The sequence below is a fragment of the Stegodyphus dumicola genome, chromosome X2, assembly GCF_044657685.1.
Source record: "Stegodyphus dumicola isolate Sdum_Otavi_A_Nest chromosome X2, ASM4465768v1".
Classification (NCBI taxonomy): Eukaryota; Metazoa; Arthropoda; class Arachnida; order Araneae; family Eresidae; genus Stegodyphus; species Stegodyphus dumicola.
The window spans coordinates 121,744,477-121,756,637 of record NC_140781.1 but is presented as its reverse complement, the minus strand read 5'-3'; the positions used below and the strand labels follow the sequence as shown (position 1 = coordinate 121,756,637).

The 12,161-nt window shown below is 35.1% G+C and overlaps 1 protein-coding gene across 5 annotated transcripts in view; it reads left to right on the top strand.

Annotated features, from left to right (window-relative positions):
• LOC146992904 (uncharacterized) overlaps window positions 1-12,161 on the top strand; it is a 151,975-nt gene that overhangs the window by 102,706 nt on the left and 37,108 nt on the right. For 4 of the 5 annotated variants that reach the window (XM_085809305.1, XM_085809307.1, XM_085809304.1 and 1 more), the window contains one exon: window positions 8,129-8,266. The exons of the other annotated variant lie outside the window; for it this stretch is intronic. In XM_085809305.1, the coding sequence (XP_085665431.1) occupies window positions 8,129-8,266 (138 nt within the window). The remainder of the gene's footprint in view (window positions 1-8,128; window positions 8,267-12,161) is intronic. 5 annotated transcript variants of the gene reach the window in all.

Genomic DNA, 12,161 nt, shown 5'->3' with positions numbered 1-12,161 from the left:
ATAAGATCCTCCCAGTTGTTTCGTCATCATTATCATTTAATTCTTTGACTTCTATATCTGAAAATCCTTCACCACAATGCATATGCAATGTGTATGATTTCTTTGGTTTCATTTTCCTTCTATGAAAAATCCTTTAAATTTGTTGATAACTTCTGGTCAGAGCTGACACCAACATATATTTAGTGTTGATGAATGAATGTTGTGTCATGTATAAATGAAATTCTAGGCATTGCACAAATTAAAATGGAAACAATTATGATTAAAAGTATATTTGATATTGTGTTCCACAAATCCATGCTCGGCAAGGGTATACTCTATTTAACTGGTAACTGTTTTGAACTTTCTTGTGATTTGTCAGTTACAGATTTAAAAAGTATTTCACAGACTGTGGGATTAAAAAAAAAGATAATTTGGAAACCGTAGGAATTTGCCTTTACTCTTTTCCCCTTAACACTTGCCTTTCTTTATACATACATTGTTGGATGCATATTGAATATTTGCATTTCTTTTTTTCTTTGTATATTTTATTTTCTCATTGTTTATGTTGTGATTTACAATAATCATGTTACTGGCAACATGCTTTATTTTACTATTGAGTTTGTGTGAATGGCAACAGTTGTTCATGTTTATGTTTCAGTAGAATAGCGTTCTTAGCCGCACTGTGCTGCAGGCAATTTTTCTCTTAAATATTTCATTTTTTAGAATATCAGTAAAGTTTTTATACAAAGCTGATGCTAGTTCAAGGCAACTATTTGGTGCCCCGGGTGAGGCATTTCATGATAGTTAATATGTTGTAATTATATGCTTTTAACGAACTTTTAAGTACTGGTACTGCAAATCATCTGCATGACGTTAGAAAGATAAGTGGAAATATTTTTTGCTGCTTAAGTATCTTGTTGAAGTTATTTGTGCTTATTAATCATTATTCATGGTAATAATGACAGAATTAAGTGAAGCTGATCTTAAAAGATTACGAGGACAAACGAAATCTACCCTAATGCGGCTTCACAATAGTTTCAGTAATCAGCTAAGTTTAACGAATTAAAAGCGTGATTAGAAAGAATTGAACAAATATTTAAGAACTTTGATCAATATGATGCTGTTTTACCCGAACAAGGTTCTGAAATTGCTGAATTCGAAGCTAAATACACTCACGTTTGTGAAAATTGCAACACCAAGAAGGAATCGTCATAATTGAATGCAATTTAATACACAGTTGAGTGGTAGTGGTACAAATAAACGATTAAATGTTCAAAGCAAACAAACAAGAACAAGAGATCAGAATCAGTATTTTGTGTGGCCACCACGCGCCGCAATAAGTGCTGCTACACGACGTGGCATGGAGTCAAACAAAGTTTGAATGTCTGACTGAGGAAGAGCATTCCATATCGTTTGTACGCGTACCCAAAGTTCGTCTGCAGACGCAACAGGACGAGGATCACGAGCAAGACGCCGACCAATGACATCCCACACATGTTCAATTGGCGACATATCCGGGGAACACGCAGGCCAAGGAAGAAGCTGTACCTGCTGCGCTGCAAAGAAGGATTTAACAATCCGAGCAGTATGAGGGCGGGCATTGTCCTGTTGAAATACAGCGCCTGGCAAGCTTTGAAGGAAGGGAATAGCTTCGGGCTGTAGAATTTCACGGATATACCGGTTGCTGTTCAGATTGCCCACAATTCGTAGCAATTGAGATCGTCTATGATATGCTATGGCGCCCCAGACCATAACTCCGGGTGTTCGTCCACTGTGGCGTTCGATAATGCACTCCGGAAGCTGGCGTTCACCGGCATAGCGTCTGACACGAATGCGGCCATCATGGTACCACAAATTAAAGCAGGATTCGTCAGAAAACACGATATGCTGCCAATCAGCACGCCAGTCTCTATGCTGATTGGCCTGTTGTAGCCGCAGGCGGCGATGGTCGTGCGTTAGGGGGATCCTGTATAAAGGAATCCGTGCGCGCAGTCCACACTGCAGCAGACGTCTACGAATTGATGAAGCACACAATGAAACACCTGTAGCTATTGACCACAGTGCTGCCAATTGTCTAGAGGAAGCTGTACGGTCCGTCCGCGCCATGCGGACCAGGTGTCTATCATCGCGAGCTGACGTCACATTTCGGGGTCCACTCCCGGATTTCCGAGTTGTCCGACACTCGTCCGTCCACTGCTTCCAAACGCGCATCACTGTGCTGCTGTTACGCTGCACACGAGAGGCTACTGCACGATACGACAATCCAGCTTCACGAAGGCCGATGATTCTCCCTCGTTCAAACTCTGTAAGTTGTTCAAATCTCGCTCTCTTTCGTCGACGAGGCATAAGTACAGATTGAGTTAACGTTTACCACTAGCAGATAACCACCGATAACCATACACGCCTCGCTACAGCCGTCTATTTATTCGGATCCATCAGCCTTTCAGAGGGCGCTGCTCAGCATACGCATGCGCTACGGATTTGCAATTCTAATCATTTGCATATCATGCGCTACTTTGCATTTCCTGAAAATTTCAGCTCACTTGCGTAAGTCCTTCATGGTGTTGCAATTTTCACAAACGTGAGTTTATTTTGAAATGAAAGTAATGTATCAATTAGCCATTGAATCCGCAACGGACAGAAATGTTTTGATTTCAAATCCCACTGCAGTTGAGGCAAACTTTAAACTTCTTGTTTAAACATTCTGAGTTTCAATGCTAAATATACTGATTGACTTAATTTTAAAGATCTGTACATGGTGACAGTTCATACTAATCAGTCATTAGCAAAAATTCAGAAATTCCAATATTTGATAGGACTTTTAACAGACGAACCAGCTGCTATTATTAAGCACATTCTGATTTCCGAAACTACATAGGATGAGGCTCGGAACAAACTGATGCATTGTTATGATAGAAAAAATCAAATTGTCATGCCGCTTGTCAGAACATTTCTTGAGCAACCCAAAATTACTAGCGCTGCTTCTGTTAATCTAAGAAAACTATCTGATGAAATTATCCGTGGATTAAAATCTCTTGGCAAAAAGGCTTCGTCTAGATATGTTTGGCTAATTTATTTTTTGTTAGAAAAGGTCGATCCGGAAACGCTCCATTTACAGTCACAAAAATATATTGAAGAAGAATTTCCTACCTTAGCATGTTTTTTGGAATTCTTAAACTCAAGATGTGTTTCACTTGAAATATTAAACACTCATAATACTGAAAAGCGAGTATCGCATAAAAATCAGTCCTCTGTTTCGAAGAATGTTTCACATAATAATAAATATTCTGTTCTAAAATGTCAGCATTGGAATGGTTCTCATACCTTATCAAAGTGTTATAAATTTAAAGGTGCAGATATTACGAGTAGGAAAAATATCATCTGGAAGATTTTATTATGCTTCAATTGTTTTGGAAATCATCAATTAAAATTTTGTTCATTGCAGAATTTGTGTTCTATTTGTAAAGCAAAACACCATACTTTACTGCATGAGGATGTTAAAAGTAATAACGTAGTGGTGTCAAATTTATCTCCATCTGATGAACAAATTTCTAATTCAGATGAACAAAATAATTTTCGAGTTTTTCTATTCAGGGTCAGAGTACTTCATTTTTACCAACGGCGACAGTAATAACTTCCGATTCTGCTGGTCAAGGTCATGAATGTATCATTCTTTTTGACAGTGGAAGTGAAGATTCTTTCATCAGTGAATCATTTATTCGACTATTAAATATACACAGACAAAATGCTTGTATTTGCATAAAGGAACTTGATGATTCTGAAGCAGCTTTGACTGGTGGTTATGTAAATGTAAAATTGTTTCCGAAATCTGAGTTGAAAGAAGGTGGTGTTTTAATACAAGCATATATTCTTAAAAAATTAACTTCACATTTGCCTTCAGTAAAGGTTGACAGCAAAGACCTTGATTATTTGAATTCATTTAATCTTGCAGATCCGAATTGCAGTACGCCCAAACAAATAGACATGATAATTGGAGCTGACTATTTCTTTTATCTGCTTCAGCGAGGGCAGATTGTTGGCTATAAAAATGTAATTGCGCAAAATACTATTTTGGGTTGGGTTTTATCGAGCAGAATTAAATCAGAAGGCAATACTCCGCATCCCATTAGTGTTAATCACATTAGTTTACATACTGAGGATAATGTCGATGCAACACTTAAGCGTTTTGGGGAGTTGGAAGAATTAATGTTCCAAAATCAGAAATCAACAGTTGAAGAAGAGTTTTGTGAGAAAATTATCGAGTAAACGAAAATGGCAGATTTATTGTCCGACTGCCCATTTTCAGTAAAGCTGAAGTGTTAGGCGACTCCCAACCTTTGGCTATTTCCTCATCTTTTATCCATGGAAAGAAAATTTGATTTAGATAAGGAACTTGGTAGGATATACAAGGAGTTCAGGGAAGAATACGAAATTTTAAATCATATGACTCCAGTTGTTCAGATCGAAGAAAATAATCAAGTATATTATCTACCGCATCATGCTCTTGTTAAACCAAATAGCTCTACCACTAAACTTCGTGTAGTATTTGATGGATCATGTAAAGCCTTCTCCAGCACTGAAATTTCCTTTCACGCTTGGACTGACTGTAAGGTTGTTCTCTGTTGGTTAGCAGCTCATCCTCAAAAGTGGAAGCCTTTTTTGGCAAGCAGGTCTTCAAAAAAATTAGATGCTATTCACTATCAACAATGGAGCTATATTTCGTCGAAACAGAATCCTGCCGATCTTCCTTCTAGAGGAATCGATCCTAAACTTTTATCGAACGTATCCCTGTTGTGGCATGGGCCATCATTCTTAGCGTTCAAAGGGGCCTCTACAATGTTCGTTCAGTAATGAGACCACTAGTGATGCAACTGTCTTAGCTGAGCAAAGGACAAAATCAATTTTTTGTACAACAGCTTATTTGACAGATGACATTCTGGACAATTTATTTCAGAATTGTTCTTCTTTATCTAAAATAGTTAATGTAATTTCTTTTTGCTTCAGATTTATTTCTAGGCGCAAAGAAACGGGTCTTTGGTTCTGAAGATAATAGGTTAAAAATTCCTGCAGTAGTACCTTCATCTAATGAAAGGCAAGCAGCTATGAAGTTGATCATTAAATGGATCCAGTTTGTGCGCTTCCATAAAGATATAAAGGATATAAAAAATAATTCATCCTAAAGTCCTAAAAGTGTTTTAAGCTCACTTTTTCCTTTTCTAGATGATGATGGTGTTTTACGGGTGGGAGGTCAGCTGCAAAATTCTGACTTATCATTCAATGCTACACATCCTATAATTATGCCAGGTCAACACAGGATTGCCTTGTTGCTTGTTAAACAATATCATGTAACTTATATGCATGCAGAGCCCAGTTTACTGGCTGACATTTTAAAGCAAAATTATTAGATTGTAAATGGTAAGAAACTTATTCAGTCTTTTATCCATAAATGTATTATTTGTCACAGATATAAATTGTCATCTAAGAATGGGAAACTTACCGAAACAAAGAGTAACACTTGCGAGACCATTTTTTAACACAGGTATTGATTATGCCGGTCCTGTAATTTTGAAATGTTACAAAGGTCGTTGCTTTAAAACCACCAAAGCTTACCATATTGAGGTAGTTAGCGACTTAAATGCAGATTCTTTCATTGCTGCTCTTAGACGATTTGTATCAAGGCGTGGTACACCTCGATACTTATTTTCGGATAATGGTATGAACTTTGCTGGGGCAAAGAGAAAATTGTCCGAATTGCACACTCTGCTCCTTTCACTTAACAGCAATGAATTGATTTTAAATTATTTGGCTCAAAATACTATGGAATGGAAAACGATTCCACCTGCTTCTCCCCACTTTGGTGGTTTGTGGGAGTCAGGGATCAAGTCCATAAAATTTCATTTGAAAAGAATGATAGGAGAGACAAAGTTAGCATTTGAGGAATTAACTACTTTACTAACTCAAATTGAAGCTGTGTTAAATTCATGCCCCTTATCTAAAACTAATCACAATGATGTAGCTAATTTAGATGCTTTGACTCCATCACAATTTTTATCTAGCATTCCAGAACAGGATTTTTCTAATATTCCCAAACCCACTTTATTAAAACAATGGGAATTATTACAGCAAATAAAACAAGGCTTTTGGAAGAGATATTATAAGGAGTATTTAAATTCCTTACAACAAAGGTACAAATGGAAGGGACAACTTCCAAATTTGTCTGTAGATGATATTGTATTAATTAAGGAGGACAACATGCTGCCTGGTGTTTGGCCTTTAGGTCACATTGTTGAAATACATCCTGGAAAGGATGGCAATGTTAGAGTTGTTACAGTAAAAACTGTTAATGGTTATTTTAAAAGGCCTGTAGTAAAACTTTTACCATTGCCATTGCTTCGGGAATGATCTATTGTTAATGCAATGGCAAGGGTGGGAGTTAATGTTGGATGGATATTTAATATTTGCATTTCTTTTTTTCTTTGTACATTTTATTTTCTCACTGTTTAATTTTATGTTGTGATTTACAATAATCATATTACTGGCAACATGCTTTATTTTACTATTGAGTTTGTGTGAATGGCAACAGTTCATGTTTATGTTTCAGTAGAATAGCGTTCTTAGCCGCACTGCACTGCAGGCAATTTTTCTCTTAAATATTTCATGCTTTAGAATATCAATAAAGTTTTTATACAAAGCTGATGCTTTTTAGTTCAAGGCAACTATACATATGTGTGTGTGTATGTGTAAAGTAGCAGAAAGTTTCACTGTCTGCCTCTCTCATGTGTATATGCTAAAATAACTAATATAAGTTCAAACCAATCCAGGAACTGAACAACAGGCTAAAAGCTGCAGAAAACTTAATAGGAACAATGAAAATGAATATATATATATAAAGAAAAGAAAATTATAATTCTTTCAGATCAGCTAGGACTTGATGTTTTAAAGCAAAAATAAAAATTCAATGTATTAAAGTATAATAGAATATAATAAATAAAAAAAGGCGTTGTATATTTATAACATCTCTTCAGTGGATTCATACAAAAAACTGTAGCCAGGCTTCTGAACTACGTAATAAAAATTTTAATATTGCCAAAAACTGTAAAATTAGCTACTTTAAATGCAGAATATTAGAGATATGTTGATTTGAGTAAAGAAGTTCAGAAATATGGCTGTTCTGTTACGTTAATTTATGGCACCAAACCCTTGAAGAAATGTTCTGAGATATGCTACACCTCATTTTATTTTCTGAATTCTTTTGTTTATTATATTTTCTTATATTTCAGTGTACTGAAGGATCCCCCCTTTTTTTCCCCTGCTTTGAATTGTCAAGCTCTAGCCATTTTGAAAATATTATATATTATTTCCTTCTTTGTGTGTGTATGTAAGCATAAATTTAAAAAGATTTTCCTTGCATGTTCTTTATGAAAAGTGACAGCTCTTTTTAACACCTTCACGCCGGAGAAAACTTTTATGTTCTTCGCCGTGAGACGGCACTTCAATTTTTGCCGCGTTTTATCTGCTGGTGCACGATTATTACTGTTCGGACGAGTTGTATGCTTGCTAATAGTTATTAATTATAATTGTTATTTAAAAAATTTTTATAATAAATAAACATTAGTTTTTCATTATTTTAATTTTCAGCGTCTAATAACACAATCGAATGTGTACCACCAGTGGTACACGCCGCCCGTGCCAACGTGAACGTGTTAAAAAAAGGTATTATTAGGTGTTAAAAGGAAAAAGTAAAACAATTATGATAATTTATAGCTCTTCATTAGAGAGTAGATCACAGCTGTCCTAATCTTGCCATTTTTCTAAATTCATATCTAGATGAATTTTGTTAAATTTAAATTTGTAAGTTACTCTGTTTTGTAAGTTATTGGTTAAAATTATGTGCAAAACATTTTCTTTTTTCAAAATTTAATAAAATTCATCCAGAAATGAATTCAGAAAACTGATAAGATTGTGCTACTTGTAGTCTGCTTCCCAATGAAGAACTGCAATTTGTAATTGTTCCATGTCTTTCTTTTTGTGTATCCTACTTACTACATTGCTGCCCTGTCTGTTTTGTGGAAAGTAGTTGAATAAAAGTATTATTACAGTATTTTTCTAAGTCATTGATGTGCTTTGTGTTATTTTTCTCCCCTTTTAGATTCGAATTATTCCATCTGAGTTTAAGAATTTTTTGCGAATCCGCCACATAGCTGCAGTAGCTCCTTACAGATCATTGCATTATGTGATGGATTATATGATTGAAAACTCATTTAGCTTTGTAGCGGCCCCTAAATTGGTAATTTCTTTTTCCCCCTTTCTAAGAATATGTTTCGTATCGCTTTATAAACAGTTCATTCTGCATTCTAACATTTTTTGTATTTAACTGAATGTAAATACGTGCATTATAAAAAAAATTGATAAAAAAATGAATAGTGTATGTTTGATTAATTTATTTTAATTTTGCAGTGCTGTTACATCTTCTCTGGGCAAATATAATCATTTGTGCTCTAATTATTCTAGAAAATTGTAGAAAATTATTATCACTTAAATTTTTAAAAATTATTTTATCTTTTAAAAGCCTTTTTTGTGTAACGTGCTGTTTAGCTGTTTGAGTCCCAAGCAGCACAATCGCGCTGTTGAGATTTTATGTCGAGAACACCCAGTACATTTCAAACATTGTGGACAAAATGAGAAACAGTTATGCAAGAATACATCTGATCGCTTTGCAAACTGCAATAAATGTGACAGAGAGATCAGAAAAAGATGAGAATCGCATTACCTAACAAATGCAAGAAGCTCTATTGCTCTGATTGGAATTCATCGATGTAAAATAAGTGCTGTCGCATCGCTTGGTATGTCTCAACGTAAAGTAAAACAAGTGCTGTCGCGCTGCTTGGGCCTTTTCATACTCATTTAGAGAACGCCTGGTTGTGCCATTTGGGATTCTTCGACAGTGTTTTTTCAATACCCCATGGGACTCAAACGTTTAATTAGGCCCAAATTGACCATTTTATTTTACTCTGTGCCATATTGGTATAAGAAAGTGAATCAGTGTTTATAATTACTGAGCAAGTGTGATGCAGAGACTTAAAGCTTATTAGTACAAAAATAAATTGTTAAGAATTTTAAACAAATTTTATGCATCAAATTAAAAAAAAAAGCTATGTATAGATTTGTGTAGCTCTGTACAGAATGTTTGTGGAATTCTGTCTGAAAATGTTTCATTAAGTACCTTGAGTAAATGAGGCATATCAGCTGAAGATGTTTCAGAGATAGACAGTCAGTGTTATAGACTATAAAAAGAAAGAAAATGTAAGCTAAATATGCGCTGTCTATTACCTTTATAATTTAAACATAATGTACCTTTTCATGGTGTCTACTTCTCTAAGACCTTTGAAAATCTCTGTCTACCTCTGAAAATGGCCATTTTTAGTACATAAATGCAAAACATTCTTTCTACGAGTTTATTATCTCCATATAAGACCAAAATCATCTGGAAACATGTGCTTAGAGATGGTTCACTGTAATTATATGAAAACATTCTCTGTGATATATTTATGTATCCAAAATTACTTTTTGTTGGCATTAGAGGTTCCTGATTAAAATTACATTAATTATGTTTTACAATTTTTAAATTGGGAAATACTTAACATTATATTAACTAAATTTTTTTTAATGCTTACATTGTAATTCCTTCCAGTTTCTAATAGAGCATCTTTAAGTCAACATATGATGGAATTAAGCGATTTATATTCAGTCATTAAGGTAGAATAAATTTAAAACAAACTTTTAAATATTTGAATTTAAAAAAATTATTATTCTTGTTATCTATCATAAATTGTAAATAGACAATAAATAGATAGACTGACAATGAATTATCGCTAACTCAGAAATAGCAACAGAGATTTGAGAATGGTGAGAAAGAACACCCTTTATTTTAAATTAAGGAAGAACAGGAGACATGCCTGGTGCTAACAACTCAGCCAGCTACTTGTAGTGATGTGACTTAAGCAATTGCCAACCACAAAATTTAAATTTATGTAATGTAGTAGCTGAAGGCTTTACAATTTAATTTACTCACAGACCTAACCGGCATAAATATTCAAATATCAGCAATTGTAATGCAAGGCTGAAGACTTATCTAAGCTATGAGCACTTTTGCAACATTTCCTCGAATGGCAGAACATACTCTGTCTTGCAATCTAAAAACCTCAGCTTAAATACATACAAGCCAATTCGTATTCTGGCAAGAAACTAGAACGGAGAAGTGACAGTCAAGATCCAAAACATAAAATAACAAGTTAGATTAACGTAATAGAAAATTATATTTTTTTCTGATTATTGTAAATTACCAGGACCACTTTCCTAAATCTATCACTTCTAAAGCAGTAAACAGTTCTGAAAAATTATTAACATCAGTTCTCTAAGAATGAAGACTAAAGTCTTCATAGAAACGATTTGTTTTATATAGTAAGTCTGATTTTAATATGGAAAATTATATATACAGTGGCTCACATTTGTATTTGGGCAGGTGTTTTTACGTTTTATTTGCAAATATCAGCTATTGAAAATTAGCAAAATGACTGTTTTTCTCTGATTCTCTCTCTTCTATTGATCATCTTTTTTAAAACCTTATTGTTTTTGAACAAGTTATTCAAAATATCGTTATGAAATGTCCAGCTGCGATAAGATGGCTTTCCCACAAAGTGGGTTTACGGTTGCCAGAAAATGGCAAGGGAAGGCAGGGTAGTCATATTTGGTGAGAAATCGCCCATTTGGCGACATAATTGGCAATATGCCATAGATGGACATAGAACCTTCTAGAACGAATTCAACGAATTCTTACCGATTTCGACCAGAATGTTCTCAAAGGCACTCTAAAAGCTATATAAAACCTGCCTGCATGTGGAAGTAGCAGTCAGTGAGTGAGTCATTGTCTCATCTAGCAAGTTGATCGTCAGTCTAATGTCGAGAGAATCTCTTAGTGTATCACGAGTTATTGCATCGTCGAGTTTTATCTTGGAGCTGTAAGAACGATGACTGAGTTGGAAGCTGTTCTCTAGTGTATCGCCTAGTGCATCATGAGTCATATCGTGTAGTCTCGGGAGTATTTAGAGTTCCAAAAACAACTGAACCGAGTTGTGAGCTGTACTCTGGTGCTTTGCATGAAGCTGTTTTCACCAAGGTATATAGCTTTTGGACTGCCCTCAAGAACATTATGGTCCGGACCGGTAAGAATTCGTTCTAAAAGGTTCTCCAACTGTCTATGGCATATCGCCAATTTTGTTGCCAAATGGGCAATTTCATGCCAAATATGGCAACCCTAAACCTGCTTTGCAGGGAAGCTATCTTATCACAGCTGGACATTTTGTCCATATTTGGTTGCCATATTTGGCCCCTCCCAAGGGCTGCATATCCTGGATAGTACAGTCCTTGGTCAGAAGCCTAATTCAATACAAAATGTAATGAAACAAATATTTAGAGTATGTATACAATGTAGACAAATTAACCACATAACAGTTTTAAATTATATAAATTAAAATTCAGAATGAATTTCAGTCTCAGGCTTTACTTTAAGTTATACCCGGGACAAATACTCTTTCAATGCAGTTCTCATACGTATTTCTGTTTTGCATATCACAGTCTGAAGATTCAATCCTTTTAGACTTTTCACCCACAGCAAGATCTGAAACAGTTTGTTCCTCACTCTGTACTTTGTATCATAAGTGCAGTTCACCTCGGAACTTTCAACAGTTGGTGCATGCTTATTTACCTCTATTTCATGAAAACCAGAGTATCAGAGTAATGAATAGGATCAAATCCTTTACAAACAGAAGTATCCTGGTTTAGAATTAAGTTGGTGTCTTTGCAACTTGTATTAGGAGACATAGACTTAGTTTTTGAGGTCAGTGTATTTTCTCTCCATACTGGGAACATTCTGCTTAAGCGGTTCATCAGCTTCTCTTATCTTTGAATCACATGCATTTTCAGATGGTTCAATACCTGCTGACTATGACTTAATAACCCCACTATCAGCTTCTACCAACTTAACAGTCACATTTTCACTTTCTTCCACTTCTACTTCAGGGACTTGAGAATCAAAAACTTCTTTCCCGTCTTCTATTTTTTCATGTTTTTGTTCTTTGTCTTTAATTCCGTTAGATGTTTCCGCCATCATTTGGTGATCTTTC